Source organism: Alnus glutinosa, chromosome 8 (assembly GCF_958979055.1).
Source record: "Alnus glutinosa chromosome 8, dhAlnGlut1.1, whole genome shotgun sequence".
NCBI classification, from domain to species: domain Eukaryota; kingdom Viridiplantae; phylum Streptophyta; class Magnoliopsida; order Fagales; family Betulaceae; genus Alnus; species Alnus glutinosa.
This window is the reverse complement of record NC_084893.1, coordinates 7545363-7562678: the sequence shown is the minus strand read 5'-3', so window position 1 is coordinate 7562678 and position 17316 is coordinate 7545363. Positions and strand designations below refer to the sequence as shown.

General features: G+C 35.5%; 2 protein-coding genes across 2 annotated transcripts; both read left to right on the top strand.

Annotated features, from left to right (window-relative positions):
- The first annotated feature begins 921 nt into the window (after positions 1 to 921).
- LOC133875503 (eukaryotic translation initiation factor 5A-2-like) lies at positions 922 to 2822 on the top strand. Its single transcript, XM_062313655.1, has 5 exons — positions 922 to 1240; positions 1889 to 2011; positions 2126 to 2182; positions 2280 to 2354; positions 2558 to 2822. The coding sequence occupies exons 1-5, from the start codon at positions 1115 to 1117 to the stop codon at positions 2657 to 2659; spliced, it is 483 nt and encodes a 160-aa protein (XP_062169639.1). The 5' UTR covers positions 922 to 1114; the 3' UTR covers positions 2660 to 2822.
- A 1919-nt stretch (positions 2823 to 4741) lies between these two features.
- LOC133875481 (uncharacterized) lies at positions 4742 to 8026 on the top strand. The gene is made up of 3 exons (XM_062313627.1): positions 4742 to 5069; positions 5578 to 5700; positions 7620 to 8026. The coding sequence occupies exons 1-3, from the start codon at positions 4826 to 4828 to the stop codon at positions 7775 to 7777; spliced, it is 525 nt and encodes a 174-aa protein (XP_062169611.1). The 5' UTR covers positions 4742 to 4825; the 3' UTR covers positions 7778 to 8026.
- The last annotated feature ends 9290 nt before the right edge of the window (positions 8027 to 17316 follow it).

Genomic DNA, 17316 nt, shown 5'->3' with positions numbered 1-17316 from the left:
CTGATACTCATTTATTCCAACTTTTTGCCACTGTAGCTTGTGATCAAATTTGGATGGCAAGGAATAAAGCCCTTCATGAAGATATTGTTTCAAATGCCATGGCAATCTCTTCTACTATCAACCAGATTGTTAAGTTTCATTTCTCTGCATGGTCCAATAGCTTATTCCAAAGCCGGTAGTGTAGAAAAGCCAGTTTCCCCCATTTTCAAGATTAATTATGATGTCGCTATTCATCCGAATTTTTTTGCACAAGCAACTGTTTGTAGGAACTCTTTTGGAACTATCATTGGTTGCTCTACTATTATCAGTCCACCATGTACCCCTATCTATGGTGAAGCTAAAGCAGCCTTTCTTGCCTGTCAGTTGGCATTATCTTTACATTTGTCGCAATTTATACTAGAAGGTGACTTTCTAACAGTGGCGTTATCTCTTAAGAAGCCTACTCTCACGCAAGACTGGAGAATCTCTCCTCTTATCTCTCAGATCATGTCGGCTATTTCACCAACAACTAGCTGGTCGGCTAGACATGTTAATCAAAGTGCAAACTTCTGTGCTCATCATATGGCAAACTAGGCCGCAATTAGGTTTTTATTTAGCTGCATTCTCAATTTCTCATTTTGCTCTGGATCCTTTCCTCCATGTTTTGGATGGGAATCCATTTCTTCTTTCTTGGTGCCTTGAGTGCTTTTAGGCTTTTCCTCTATTGTATTAAAAAAAAAAAAAAAAAAGAGGAGCCCCCCCCTACAATAATCGACTTTGTAAAATCTCATTGGCCACTATGGACCAACCCAAGATCTCAGTGAGCCACCTATCTCCTCCGCGGGTAACACAAGCACACCCACCGTGAGCCCAGGCCCGTGAAAATATCATAGCGTCCAACAAACGCTAATCTCGCTTTATCATCCAAAAAACCCGGCCACCGACCACCAAAACACCAGAAATCTAACGGTTCCAAGCCGATCTGGGCCCACCATGATGAAACCCTAGAAAGACCCACTATATATATAAATAACCCTTTGCTCGTCGTCTTCTCCCCGCCTCCGGTGCTCGTCGGTCCGAATCGAATCAGTGAGTTGTGAGAGAAAGCGAGAGCGAGTCAGAAGCGAAGCCAACCATGTCGGACAGTGAGGAGCACCACTTCGAGTCCAAGGCCGATGCCGGAGCCTCCAAGACCTATCCCCAGCAGGCCGGTACCATCCGCAAGAACGGCTACATCGTCATCAAGAACCGCCCTTGCAAGGTCTGTTTGCTTCCTCGGAAAACTCAATTTTCCCGGAAAATTTTAGGCCTTGAAATTAGATTCAATAGATTACCCTATCGCTTTCAAACAATTTTGTGAAATTTTAGACCTTGAAATTAGATTCAATAGATTACCCTGTCCCTGTGCTTTCAAACAAAATTTTGTTATTAGCTGTGTGTATATATCTCTGTAATTTTATTTGAGATTCTTTGGTTGATATGTGGGTAATATCAGACTCTTCGCAATTTTTTATTTTGGTTCCGATTCTGATTTCGTTTAATCTGGATCTGATTGTTTGATTTGGCCTATTCTTTTATCTAGTTGTTACACTGATTATTTATCTCCTTTTTTTTTTTTTGGTTTTGACCGTGTTGTGTTTGATGAGATATAGCTTTCTTACCATTTGGTTTCTAGTTAGAGTTTATGTGCTTTCCGAATCTCCTTTTTGTCCATGCCATTTTATCCATGTTTTGATGGAGTTCTACTGTGTTGGAGCTGGTGAATGCTCTAATACACAAGTTTGAGAGTAAAATCGGATGGACTGGTTTCAATTCATTATCTGATCAAACACGATTTTTCTGTGATGTTGAGTACACACTCAGTATATGAAAATTTGGGCTGATGTATCCTTTGTGTTTTTTGTGACAGGTTGTTGAAGTTTCCACCTCCAAGACTGGCAAGCATGGTCATGCTAAGTGCCACTTTGTTGGAATTGACATTTTTACTGGCAAGAAACTGGAAGATATTGTGCCCTCTTCCCACAATTGTGATGTATGTAGTAACTTTATTTGTAGTTCTACTCTCTCAATTTGATGGCATTTCTTTAATTGTTTCCTAACAAGTTCTCAGTATTAAAATATGTTTATTTGTTTGTTTGTTAAACAGGTTCCTCATGTCAATCGTACTGACTATCAGCTGATTGATATCTCTGAGGATGGATTTGTATGTACAAATTTTCATTTTTCTTTCATTATTCCTTTAGTTAACTCAGTTTTTTTATCTGAAATTTTGTTTCTTACTAGTTTTAAATTCTTTTCAGGTGAGTTTACTTACTGAAAATGGGAACACCAAGGATGATCTGAGGCTCCCAACTGATGACAGTTTGCTGACCCAGGTTGGTTAAACTTGCATTTTTTTCCTGATATTGTTCTCTTTTTGTTAAATTGCCTTTCTGCAACATGGTAAATGTGAGGCATTAATCTTTAGTACCATGTATTAAATTGCCTCTGGAAGATGAACATTTGTTTATGATTCTGCTATATTAAATCTACTTTTTCTTATGTTATTCTGTATAACATCATTGATGGGCGTGTGCAGATCAAGGATGGGTTTGGCGATGGCAAGGACCTGGTCGTGACTGTGATGTCCGCAATGGGAGAGGAGCAGATTTGTGCTCTGAAGGACATTGGCCCTAAGTAGTCTATTTATATAAATTATTGAAGGACTGTTGCAATTTTAGCTGAAGATTTTTGTGAGCCTTTATAGCTTGCTTTTCTTAAGACTGTGGGTATACTGGGTGGTTGATGCGGATCTGGAACAAAGTTCTATTACCTTTTTATCTTATGGTATGTTTGATTTATAAGGACTTGTGTTCATTATCTACATTGCTTTGCTTTATTTCTGGATCGATGGGGAATGTGAAAGAATAAAGTTATGGGAAGTGCTTACCTGCAGAAAAAAGTACACTGTAAGAGGTCTCATGGAATGTGTTGATATGCTCAATTTGAGGGATTTGAGAAAGTGGGGTGTTTGAAAGATTTTAATCCATAATTCATAAAGATTTAGCTGTTATGTCACGGGATAATCTGAAAGGGACTGTTTGGATAAGTTTTGGGGGACCATTTAACTTTGGCCATAATTGAATCAATTTTGTGGTTTGCACTTTACAGCTCAAAAGCATTAAGCTCTTTTCAATTTCACAGTTTTATCTCAATGGCAAAAGTCATCTCATCCATCTAGCAAAAAAAAATGACAAAATTACCATAGGAAGTTATTAGTAATTTTAAAGAGAAACATTATTTAATATTCTCTCAATCTTCATCAAATTTGTTTTTTATTATTATTATTATTATGTAAATCAAGCATTGGATTTGTAGGACTTATATAGGTAAATGTGTGGGTCTTATAGATTTAATAGTTAATTTTCAAAAAAGAATGATAAGAAAAAGACGTGAGAATATTAAATAGTAAGTATCAATTTTAAAAGTCATCACTTTTGAAAAAAAAAAAAAAAAAAAAATGATATGAATCTTGCATGTAGTGTATATATATATATATGAAGAAAAAAGTTGAGGACAAAAAATATTTATACCTTAAAAACAAATAAACCATCTTACAGCTGTTCAAAAAAAAAAAAAAAAAAAACCATCTTACAGCAAACATTGACTAAAAACATTTATTCTTGATTAAAAAAAAAAAAAAACTTACATTCCAAAATATGGAAAATGTTAATAAAAAATATTTTACATCAAAAGAAATAGAGGATTCGTTTGGTAAAACTTTTAAGAGTGTACCTTACGTTTTTTATTGTGTTATGCATAAAAGCATTTTTTTTATTGTGTTACGAGACAAGTATTTTTAAATGTTAATAAATTTTTTTTTAAGTGAATCAAACAACGAAAAAATTATTTTCAGAGAGAAAAATGGGTAAGTTTTTCAAGCTAAAACAATTTTTTACAAACAAAAAACAATATTAGTGAAAAAAAAAATAGTACCATGATAAAAGAACGTGAACGCCAAACAGATAAATGTTACACGAATTCTTATTCTCACACTTTTTGACATAACTTTTAAAATTTCATTAGATCAAAATTTAAGAGTAATCAATTTCAAATTCAACTATAATTTTAAAAATCACGTTAAAAAGTAAAGAGCAATTGATTGTGAAGAACAAAGTTGACGAATCAAATGGTTGGGACAATTAGACGACCAGTTTGAAAGACAATCTAATCCCGAAAGAAATTAAGACAACATGCAGAATAATAAAACAGAGACAATAGATTACGTGATAATAGCCAAAGTGTTATATTTTGGTCTTATTTCTTCGAGTGATGTTACAATATAACTAGCTATTATTTATAGGAGAATTAAATAATACAAATAGACTTTAATTACAACTAGATAACGGCGACTAAGTGATAAACTTTAACGGTAGTTATGTCACAATCTTCAACTGTGATTAAATAATAGTTTTTAACTATAATTTTTTTTTTTTTTTGTAAGACCTTCAACTAATCAAAGTGTTCAATTATGAATAGGTGACAATCTTTCATGTAGCTTGAATTTTTTATCTATATGCTCTAACATTTGATGACCTTTTGCTATCTCACTCCCATATTGTCGGAAAAGGATCTTCTTTGAACAGGAGAGAGGATGCAGCTAGTTTTATTTAAGAGACATAATTGTCTTTTCATCAGAGAGGATGGCATAATTGTCCTTTCACATTTTTGTGGACAATTATGTCCCTCAAATAATAGTAACCGGATCCCTCTAGTTGATTTGAACGGAGAGGATCCAAACTACCATACTGTCCCTCTCTCGCTCTCTCTCCATGTAAACTAAACCGGAGAGAGGGTGAGAGCTAAGATGAGTTCTTCTTCTTCCTCGCCTCATCGTTCTCGTGGTGGCAATAGCAGTAATGGTGAGGAGAGACCAAGGTTCTTTGACTCAAAGGCGAAGATCCTGTGCTGGGCAAAGGCAGAGACGGTACCAGGAAGACACCCAGAGAGGTGGCGCAAGGACGCCGCCGGCAACATTGTCTGCAAGCGCTTCTGCAACTGCCAGGGCTGCCTCTGCTTCGAGTACGACCACATCGTCCCTTTCTCCAAAGGTCCCCATTCCTCTTTGTCTCCCTTGCATTTGTTTCTGTGTTTTTCTTTTACTTCCTAGTTCTATTAGTTCTTTGAATTTGGCTGGGAAACTTGGATTTTGGCTTCCCCTTGCCAAATTGAGCTGCTTGAGTCAAGTTTCAAATTGAGTTTGTGGGTTTTTGTTTTTTTGAAGTGGAGTATTATCAACTTGGTTGATTGGGTTTTATCATTTATGGATTTTTTTTTTTTTGGTCATGTTGAGAATTGAGGTTCCGTTGGGTTCTATTCTGGGGTTTTAGTTGTCCGCTCATTCATCTCAATGCACTGTTTGTTTACCGAGAAATTATGGAAAAAAAAAATGTGCCTTACTGGCGTGTTAATTTTTTTGGAAAACGATAGCACTATAACATTCATAGAGTTGTTTTCTATTTCGTTTTGTCAATTTTTCTGGGCCTTTAAGCAGAAGGTCGATTTTTTATGTTATCTCGATTAAAATGGAGTCGTTTGTGAATTGGGGTTGTGTTGCAGGTGGTGAATCCACAGCTGATAATTGTCAGATACTTCAAACAAGGGTGAACAGATACAAATCAGACAAAGACAATGTGGATCAAACTCAATTGAAAGGTTACTCTTGTGATGTCAAGTTTACTGGTACGTTTGCACTTTGCAGCAGTCTCTGTTCTTCTTCTTCACTTATTTATACATAATCAGTAGGTATGTGGTTATTGGATTCTAAACAACTTCTAACAAATGAATCAAATGATTGTGTTAACCTGGCCATATGGTCTCATTTGTAGCTCTCCATGTTGGGGGAAATGTTGTTTTACTATTGAAATAATAGAAAAGCTACAGTTTATGTTGAAACAGTCATCATCATAGTAAGTTTTAGTTACTGTTTGTTGAGGTTAAAGATTGCATTATTTGGACCGTGCTGGTGAGATGAGGAATATTCTTGTGGTCACCATTTTACTAAAAGGGTTTTTTTTTCCTTGCTTATGTCAATTATTTGTAAAGCTTTTAGCAGCAATTAAAGGTATGAAGAATAGAATTCAAGCACAGAAACCCCAAGGGGTTGGCTCAAGTGGTAAGGGCATTGGTCTTTGTGGTAGTCCCATGAGATCTAAGGCTCAAATATCCTTGGGTGCAAACAATTTTTTGGGGCCAGCCTCCTGGCGAAGCCGGAGTATTACCCGATCCATGTGGAGGGGGCGCTTTACATGGATCTGAGGTTTACCTGACAGGGGTGGATACACGAAGTGGCCTTGCCTTGGAGGGGTTCCTCGTCATAAAAAAGAATTCAAGTACAGATAATTTTCTACTGCGTCACTAATAACTTTCAGTTTCTGCCTTAAGTTTATCATTACCTTTTTCCAATGGCCTATTGAGTGATTTATCCCTTTGGTGTTCTGGAAGATGGTTGTAGTGAGACTCTATCAGATCAATATCTATTCCATCATTGTTATTGGACGTCTTTGGATTTTAGATTGCATTTTGGATTAATACCGGAATCTGTCTTGTTATATATTAGGTAAATGTGTTCATAAGAAGTTGAATTATCTTTATTTGTTTCAGTTTCTCTGTAATGAAACATGCTTCAGATGTGTATATATTTAATAACTAGTTTTAAAAGTACCCTGTGTGATTGATCTGAACATTAGTTTAATGGCCAAGATTTCCTTGATGTCTTATACATATACTCGATCTTTGTTTCTGAACTGAAAGGCTTCCAATTATTTGCTGTTGGTTTTAGATGGGAAAATGGGGGCTACAATTTACCATTATTGTTGCTGAAAGCTGCAATTCTAATGTCTCACCATTGGAATCATAGGTTATGGAACTCTTAAGAGTTTAAGAAGATTTGGATGTTAGTTGCAGGGTGTGGAGAAATTAGAATTGCAAGATTTGGATGTTAGTTGCAGCCATGCATTAGGTGTTATTTTGGACTTAGAAACTGTTTACGGGATTTTCTTTTGATTAATAAAAGTTGTATATTTTGTAGGGTGTAATGTTGACAAGTTTAATTTTGATCTCCTTATCCCATTCTGAAAGGCATTCTGAGTGTTTGTGTGAGCTTGGTTGAACCTTTCCATGAGCTAGACATTGAGACCATGATACTTGGGATTCAGGGACGGCAATGAAATAGACAAGGCAGATACATGGGACACTGGAATGGTAATACGAAACTCTTTTGGCTGAACGTTTAACTACAATAATCATTGATAAAAAGTGATTATTGAAATATCCACTTGATGCCACGAAGAATCCTCCATTTAGACACCAATCTACTGTTTTCTGAATTGACTCCATGTAGAAAAGTACAGTGTTTCCCCTCCTCAAGTATAGCAGACTTTCGGTGCACTGCATGATATTTAGGACCCAAGGCAAGCCTGCGCAACATCGGGGTGTACCTAAACCTTGGTTGGGCACTCAAGCTGAAGTTCCTTCTCTTCAACTTATATCTGCACTTGAATGATCACTTTATCATGCTGGGTATATATCATTTTCTTTTGTTACTTATGTTTCGGTTGGTGGTGCTTTCATCTAAAGCCACAAACTTCTCCAACTTGCAGATAAGGAGCTTGATATAGTTGAAATGGCTGTTTACGGAGATGTGATCAGACCAGGAAACCAATGTCGTTGCAGAACTGTTGCTGAAATGCTTGGCCAATTCAAATCGAAGGACCGCATGGCTGCCTGCAAGTTGCCCTATAATGATGAATCTTTATAGCAAACAACGACAAAATCAGGTGATAGGACTCTAAAAAAGAATGTAAAAGGGGTTTATCTGCTGGATTTTGCTTTCACAACCCCTACACAGATCACATGACATAGACATATATTGTTGGCATTGTCTTGATTGAAACTGGACCTTTTGTGCCATATGGCCCATTGATAGAACATTTACAATTAGATCCCTGCGTAAGGGGGTGTCTGCTGTCCTTTGATTCACTGCAGTACCTTTTTCTTTTTTATGCTATCTTTAAGGTTCATAAAGTAAGGGTGAGACTATTAAGAGGAATGAACGAGAATATTAGGAAAGATAGTTCCCGTTCAAAGATAGGGCAGCTTGTATTGAGGAAGAGATGATGGTTGCTTAAGATGGCTTGGCTATATGTAACATAGACCAATTAATGTATTAGTTAAAAACAGTGATTTGATTCAAATTGATAGAATGAAAAGATGTAGAAGAATGCCTAAAATAACATTTGCGAAAAGTAGTGAAGAAATTTTTGTTAAATGTGGAGGTAATAGGAAGTACGATTTTCGGTAGGTTAGGATGGCAGAAAAATAATGTGGTTCTTGTGATAGTTCTTAAAATCAATCGACATTCAATTGGGATTAAGGTTTATATGAATTTTTAAGTTGAGTTTACCCTTGAGTTTAAGGATTAGGATTGTCTACCATTATTTGTCCGAATTTAATAGAATTCAGGCAAATGATTGTAAGACACTATTTATGGGATCTATCTGACCAAATAAAAATTGAGTTACTCAATAACTTATCCGGTCAGGTGAGTCCTATAAGTGGTCTCTCACCATCATTTGTCCAATTTTTCTCAAATTCGGATAAATAATTGTAGACGACCCTAATCTTGAGTTTGAAGAGGGGAATAAATGACATATTTTGCATGTTGCTGAGACTTCTAAGCTTCAATTGAGGGGTATTTCATATTTTTCAGAACTTCCCTAATCCAAAAAAAATATGCCCTTTAATGTCATTGATTGGTGACTTGAGTTTTAATATGATGTTACCAATAAGGCTTATTTATGTCTCTAATATACTAGGTGAAAATAGACCCGTCCCCTATAATCGAACCGCTAGAACTTGGAGACTTGGAGTTCTTTTCTCCCTTAACAGTCTAGTGACTTTGTTATGAGAATAAAATTTTATGCGGAGTAGATATTAATATTAGAATATATGATATGGTAGAGGATTTTTTTTTTTATGTTAGACTATATGTTATTTTAGAAATAGTTTCCTTATAGTTATAGGATAATTACCTTTTAGATGATTGATTGTAATTGATGGTAATACATATAAGAAATTCTATTTATGTCTCTATTTTACATTTATTACAATTATAAAATAAATACAATTACAATTCACCGTAACAGCAATTATTTAATAATTGTAATTATGGTATAGTATAATTATAAATAAATACAATTAAGGTTTCACCGTAACTGTAATTATTTGTAATTATGGTGTGCAATGCGATTTGTTCCATCTAAACTATTCATCCAAAAGCCATTATTATATTTAATATTATTATGATTTTTTTCATTGATGGGAGGAGAAAAATTACCTATAAATAAGAGTCATGTGTAACCATCTACAAGCACTGTTAGGCACAGGTCATAAGAACTTCTCTCTAAATTTTTGTTTTCCAGATTTTTTGATTGTTGTAGAAAGTTTTTTTTTTTTTCACTTCGCTTTATCAAAGCAATGGCCGGAGGTATTTATATAATTAATTATTCCACTGCTAAGTTATATTGTTAGTTATAAATTAGCAACGGAATAATTAATGATATAAGTACGTCCGACCATTGCTTTGCTCAAGCGAAGTAAAGAAAACTTTTCTGCAACAATCAGAGAGTCTGGAAAACAAAAATTTAGAGAGAAGTTCTTCTGACCTATGCCTATCAGTGCTTGTAGATGGTTATATATGGCTCTTATTTATAGGTAGGTCAGGGACCCTCAATCTTTATTGGTTAGCTAATTTTTCTCCTTCCATCAATGAATAAAATTAGAATAATATACAATATAGTAACGGTTTTCACATGAATCATTTATATGGAATAAATCATATTGAACACCATAATTACAGATAATTACAATTACGGTGAAACCGTAATTGTATTTATTTATAATTATAATATACCATAATTACAATTATTAGTAATTACCGTTACGATGAGCCGTAATTGTATTTATTTTATAATTGTAATAAATATGACATAGGGACATATATGGAATTTCTTATATTCTCACACTTAACCCTTATGACACATATAATTCCTTATGATTTTCGTTTCTACAATATGACTATTACTTTATTTATTCCAACCATTCATGGAATTCTCTCACTTACACAAGAAATACTACACATGAATTATGGCGGTAAAACTTTTATATAATAAGTCGTCCCTTCCATATATTGCATATATAATATTCCCTAAATGAGTACTATACGGGCAATCAAACTTTATGAATAAACTTCTCATAAGTTATTCGGGTCCTACTTTAATTTTATCTCCATGGATAAGGTAACAAATATGCACAAAATTTTTTTTTGATAAGTAAGAGAAATATCATTAAACAGCGCAAAGCGCAATCAAGTACACAGGAAGTATACAAGAAAGGCATCTAAGTGGAAGAAGAAAACAATACAAGGAAATCATTAAAGCTAAACGATAAGGGTGCGAGAAACGCAGCCGACCAAGAGTACAAAGAATGAAAGAAAAAGGAAATGAGATCCTCAGTAGTTCTTTCTTTGTCCTCAAACTGCCTATCATTGCGTTCCCTCCATAAGCACCACATTAGGCAACAAGGGACCATCTTCCACACGACTGCACTCCGAGAGCGGCCACCCGTCCACCAACCAGCGAATAAATCTACCACCCGAAGAGGCATAACCCAAGACAAACTGAAGCGACTAAAGATGGCGTTCCACAAAGCGCGAGCAACCTCACAATGGAGAAGAAGATGATCCACTGACTCCCCATTCATTTTGCACATGCAACATCTATTAATCACTATGACCCGCTTCTTCCTGAGATTGTCCAAAGTAAGGATCTTCCCATGCGCTGCCGTCCAAGCGAAGAAAGCCACTTTCAGAGGAACCTTGGTCCGCCAGATACTTTTCCAAGGAAAATGAATAGCCTCTTTGCAAGCAAGAGTCTTATAGAAAGATCTAACATCAAATTTCCCTTTATGAGAAGGAGACCACCATAGCTTATCCTCCCCATTGTACTTCACTCTGAAAGAGTACAACAAAGAGAAAAAAGAGGCCAAAACATCCACCTCCCAGTCATGGGCCGCTCGGAAAAAGCTAACATCCCACTGATAAGACCCACTCACCACAACCAAATGGTCTGCTACAAGAGCGTCCTTGTCACGTGCAATATCATACAAAACTGGGAAAGCTTCCTTGAGAGGCGCCTCACCACACCACACATCATCCCAAAAACGGATCCTAGATCCATTTCCCAACATGAGTCTGATATGGTTGCGAAACGAACTCCAACCCTTCCTAATATTCTTCCAAAGCCCCACTCCGTGAGACCCAGGGGGGTTTAAAGAACACCAACCATCCCGAGTAGGTCCAAACTTTGCATCCACAACTGATTTCCACCAAGCATCTCTCTCATGGACATAGCGCCACAGCCACTTCCCTAATAGAGCCTTATTGAAGAGCCTCAAATTCCTGATGCCCAAGCCACCACTTGAAATAGGGGAACAAACCTTGGACCAATTAACCATATGAAATTTAAATTCTTCACCTATGCCACCCCACAAGAAATCTCGATACAACTTCTCTATACGACTAGCTACACTGGAAGGAATAGGGAATAGAGATAGAAAGTACGTCGGAAGATTAGAGAGAGTGCTTTTTATCAGGGTTACTCTGCCACCCTTCGACAGATACAACCGCTTCCAGCTAGCCAGGCGTCTCTCGATCTTCCCAACTACCTCATCCCAGCTAGACTTAGCCTTATAAGGAGCCTCCAATGGGAGACCAAGATACTTTAAAGGAAGAGACGAGACTCCACAACCCAGAATGCCAGCAAGATCATCCATATTATCCACAATACCCACAGCAACCAAAACTGACTTGTCCAAATTAATCTTCAAACCTGAAACAGCTTCAAAGGACAGTAATAACATTCGAAGATAGAGAAGATGATCAGGACTAGCCCCGCAGAAAACTAAAGTATCGTCTGCGAATAAAAGGTGAGAAACATTAATCACTCCATTGCTTCTAGAGCCCACAGAGAAGCCAGAGAGAAAACCCCTTTGAACAGAAATAGAGAACAGCTTACTAAATGCCTCCATCACAATGACGAACAAAAGAGGCGACAGAGGATCACCTTGTCTAATACCACGAGAGCTGCTAAAAAAACCAGAAGGGGTGCCGTTCACCAAAACCGAGAAACGCACCGATGAAATACAATGCGCTATCCATGAACACCATCTCTCCCCGAAGCCACATCTTCTCAACATATACAATAAGAAGTCCCAGTTAACATGATCATAAGCCTTCTCAATATCCAATTTACATAGTAACCCAGGCTCACCTGATTTGATGCGACTATCCAAACACTCATTCGCTATAAGAACAGAATCAAGAATTTGCCTCCCTTTCACAAAAGCATTTTGGGGATTCGAAATAATCTTCGCCACCACCTTTTTGAGTCTATTAGAAAGAACTTTAGCAATGATCTTATAGACACCACTTACAAGACTAATAGGCCGAAAATCTTTAAGATCCATGGCCCCAATCTTCTTCGGAATTAAGGCTAAAAAAGTGGCATTAATGCTTTTGACAAACTTACTATGAGTGTGGAAGTCCTGGAATACCCCCATGAGATCGGTCTTGATCACCTCCCAACAATCTTGGTAGAAAGCAAGAGTAAACCCATCAGGACCTGGAGCTTTATCACGATTCAAACCTTTAACCACCTCTAAGACCTCCCTCTCCTCAAAAGGAAGTTCTAACGAATAAGCTTCACCCACATCCAAACTGTCAAAAACAAGGTTATCCATCCTAGGCCTCCAACTGAGAGGTTCTGCAAAAAGAGATTTATAATATTGAGTAACATGATCCTTAATAACCTGCTGATCAGAAGAGATAGAGCCATTGACAGAGAGAGACTCAATGGAATTGGATCTCCTATTCGAATTGGCTATACGATGAAAGAATTTGGTGCATTTGTCACCCTCTTTAAGCCAAAGAGCCCTAGACTTCTGTCTCCAGCTAATCTCCTCCTGCAAAACAGAATTCTCCAAATCTCTAACAACCCCAATTTTCCTCGCCTTTTCTTCAGGAGTTAAACCCCGTTGTTCCTCCAAGCAATCAAGAGCACACAATTCTTCCATATGCATTTTCTTACGGAATTCCACAAATGTGCACAAAATTTTATAACAATAACTTGATGTCTATAGACTAATTAGATAGTACAAAATGAATCAATGAACTCTATATGCTCCACATGACTTTTAAACAGTTTTACCGTTAAACCTTTAGTCATAGGATCCGCAATCATCAATTCTGTATTGATATGCTCAATGAACACTTCATTTCTTTTGATATTCTCTCACACGAAGATACTTGATGTTGATATGCTTACTTTTGCTTCCACTTTTATTATTCTTAGAGAAGAATAATGATTCGCGCAAAAGATCTTGATTGATGTTGCTATAAAATCGACAATTTTGAGCAAAATTTGAATCTGAATATTCAACTACCTTCAAATGGTCAGTATATCTATATGTCAAACTATAGTCCTTGGTTCCTTACAAATAACACATGACTTTCTTTGCATCTTTTCGATGTTCCAATCTTGGGTTGCTTTGATATCAACCCAGCATTCCAACTGCCATTGCAATGTCAAATCTAGTGCAGACTTGTGCATACAATAAACTGACGACTGCAAATGCATATAGAATATTCTTCATCTGTTCTTGTTCCAATGCATTTCGGGGACATTGATCATTATTGAATTTATCTCCTTTAATGATAGGTGCTATAGAAGCCGAACAATTCTTCAGTCTGAATCTCTCTAAAACTTTTTCAATGTAAGCCTTTGAGACAGTTTTAATATTCTTTGTTTTCTATCTTTGTGACTCTTTATGGCAATGACATAAGAAGTTTCAACCAAATCCTTCTTTTCAAAATTTTGAGAGAGGAACTGTTTGGTTTTGTGTAGCAAACCTAAATCATTACTTGCAAGCAAAATATTAGATATGTGATATCTACATATATGACTATAAAAATAACTTTACTCCTATTGACCTTAATGTATATACATTGAACAACAAAGTTCTTAATAAAAAAATCATATGAGGCAATAACCTTGTGAAATTTTATGTACCATTGTCGGGAGGCTTGTTTTAGCCTAGCCCATAAATAGATTTCTTTAGTTTGCAATCTTTCTTAATGTTATCATCCAAAACCTTCAAATTGTTTCATGTAAACCTCATCTTCAAGATCACAATTTAAAAATGTTGTTTTCACATCCATTTGATGTAACTCTATATCAAAATTAGCTACTAATGCCATGATTATCCTAAATAAATCATTCTTTGATACTGGAGAGAGTTTCATGATAATCAATGTTTTTTTTTTAGCGTGAAACCCTTGGCCACAAGTCTAACTTTATATCGTTCAACATTACCGGAATCATCCTTCTTAGTTTTGTAAACCCATTTGCAACATACGGCTACAACTCCCTTCGGTAAGTCAACGACATTTTAAACTTGATTTTAGCCATTGATTCTATTTATTCCTTCATGGCATTTAACCAGAATGCAAAGCAATCTCCACTCATGGCTTGTGAAAACGGTTTTGGATCATACTTAAGTCCAACGGCAAAATTAGACTTTTGGATGTATACAACATAATCACTATGGATTGCTGGTCTACTTATTCTAGAGGATCTTCTTAATCTTACTTTCTTCGCATTTGAAGGAGGTTGAGTAGGTTCATTCTAAATTTGTTTCTCATAAGTTGGTTGTTCTAAAATTGATTATGGTTCAAGGTAATCAGTTTTGATTTTCTTGAACACAATCAAACGTCCTTTAGATGAAGAAGCTTCAGTCAACTCTTGTGCTTCATTTAATTCAATACTATATTTAGAATCCTCTAGAAATTTTGTATTTATAGACTCAACAATTCTAGTACTATGAGAAGGACAATAAAACCTAAATTCTTTGGAGTGTACTACATAGCGAATAAAATGACTGCTGGTTGTCCTTGTGTCTACTTTCTTCAAATTTGGATTGCAAATCCCCACTTCAGCATGACAACCCCATATGCGTAAGTGATTTAAACTTGGTTTCCGTTCATTTTATAATTCAAAAAGTGTCTTAGGGACAACCTTAGATGGGACCCGGTATAATACATACATAGCAGTTTTTAAGGCTTCACTCCATAGAAATAAAGGTAGCTGAGAATTACTAAGCATACTCCTAACCATTTCCATAAGTGTGTGATTCCTTCTTTCTGCTATACCATTTTGTTTCGGTGTGCCAGACATTGTGTATTGAGCAACAATGTCTTATTCTTCAAGAAATTGTGCAAATGGACATATTATTTGTTCCTTTTTTGTGTACCTTTCATAGTACTTTCTGCCTCTATCAGATCTTACGATCTTGATTATTTTTTTTTTCCTTTTGTTTCTCTACTTCTACCTTATAGGTCTGGAAAGCATTTAATGCTTCAGCCATATTATTTAGAAGATAGAGATACATAAACCGTGTATGGTTATCAACACAAGATATAAAATATCTTTGACCATTTAGGCAATGAATAGGGAAAGGTCCACATATATCTGTGTGTATGATTTCAAGAATCTCATAACTCATTTTGGCACCTTTAGTGGTCTTGTTTGTTTGCTTTCCCTTTATGCAATTCACACAAGTATCAAAATTAGTAAAGTCAAGAGTTTTTAAAACTCCATCATTTACTAATCTTTTGATTCTCTCTATGGAGATATGTCACAATCTCCTGTGTTATAACAAAGCGGAGTTCTCATTCACAAGGTTCTTCTTTATGCCAACATTAGTATGCAATGATAAACATTTTTTTCAAAGTTGGGATCTAGATCAATTTTGAATAAACCATCAATTTTGATTCCATCACCAATAAAATTTTCACCTTTAAAAATACTAAAGGTATAGTTTATGAATAAAAAACCAAAACCAACAATATCCAATTTATAAACAAAAATCAAGTTTCTAGAAAAACGCAAAATGAAAAATACATTATCTAGATCCAAAACATATCTAGTTTTTAAAATTAATCTAAAAGTCTCAATTGCTTCCACATGTGAAAACAATTTATTTCCTGAATAGACCCGTTGTTTATTGCTTACTAGTTTCCTTGTGTTAAGAAAACTCTACATTGTATTAACGATATGGATATTAGAAATAGAATCAATCTATCACGTATTACAAGGAGCCTAAAAAAAAAAAAAAAGATTTATGACATACTAGAGATATATATTACCATTCTTTTCAAGCCATCCTTGATACTTTTGGCAATCTTTCTTCAGATGCCCATTTTTCTTGCAGAAGAAACAAGTATCGTTATTGCTATTTTGCTTGATTGACAACTTGTTTTATTTCTTGAAGTTTGAGGTATTCTTGCCTCTCTTGGTCTTTCTTTATCATGAGTAGCCATGTGAACACTTTGTGGCTTTTTTGGTGCAAGGTGAGATGAAAAACTCACAAGGTACAAAAATGATATATCATGTAATTAAATCAGGAATATCAAGGAAAAGAGTTAGTGAATTAAGTAACGGTGTATTGACTTTGGTTTGACTACAGAATGATTATGCAGTGAGATAATATGTAATAAATAAGTATGTAGCAGGGATTGATTCATTAATTTGAAAATACATATTAAAGTACAGTCACATTTGTTTAGTGGAATCAATTATGATTAAATAGGGTTGTGTGATATTGTCAAAAACCTATTTAAAGTTAATTGTATTTTTTTTTTCCTTTAGGTCATTCTTTGAGCTAATTTAAATTGATCATATGCTATGAACTTCAATTATTTATTTATTTATATTGGATTGTTTTATTTGATAAAATATGGGACAAATGAATATGATTTCTAAGTAGCTCATTACTTATAAATGATTGGGCTTAGGAATTAATTTCCTTTGAGCTTACGCAGCTAAAGAGCTATGGACTCTTAGAATTAATTCTAAAATGCAAATATAGATAAAGAAGTATTGGGCCTTAGAGATAAAACTCAAACCGATGCCGAATAGTTTGATATGTTGCATGGCTAATTTGATAGGTACTTGCAATATACATAGAGGGGTGGGAACCCAACAAACTCTCCCGTACAACTATAAAGTTGGTATGATGTCAAATAAAAACAATAAAAAATAAAAATAGGTCAAATATATGATTTAGTCATTTCAACAGCTCTGTGAGCCACTGATCATTAAAAGGGTAAAAAAAAAACAATAATTGTAGCAAACCAAAAGATTGGCTAATGGTAGACACACCTGAGGTGACAAAAAGAGGTCT

Bases quoted from the DNA above. Each gene is read 5' to 3' on its own strand.
- LOC133875503 (XM_062313655.1), top strand. From the start codon at position 1,115: ATGTCGGACAGTGAGGAGCACCACTTCGAGTCCAAGGCCGATGCCGGA. The intron at 1,241-1,888 runs GTCTGTTTGCTT...TTTTTGTGACAG, and splicing joins TCAAGAACCGCCCTTGCAAG to GTTGTTGAAGTTTCCACCTC. The intron at 2,355-2,557 runs GTTGGTTAAACT...GGGCGTGTGCAG, and splicing joins ATGACAGTTTGCTGACCCAG to ATCAAGGATGGGTTTGGCGA.
- LOC133875481 (XM_062313627.1), top strand. From the start codon at position 4,826: ATGAGTTCTTCTTCTTCCTCGCCTCATCGTTCTCGTGGTGGCAATAGC. The intron at 5,070-5,577 runs GTCCCCATTCCT...GTTGTGTTGCAG, and splicing joins CATCGTCCCTTTCTCCAAAG to GTGGTGAATCCACAGCTGAT. The intron at 5,701-7,619 runs GTACGTTTGCAC...TCCAACTTGCAG, and splicing joins TTGTGATGTCAAGTTTACTG to ATAAGGAGCTTGATATAGTT.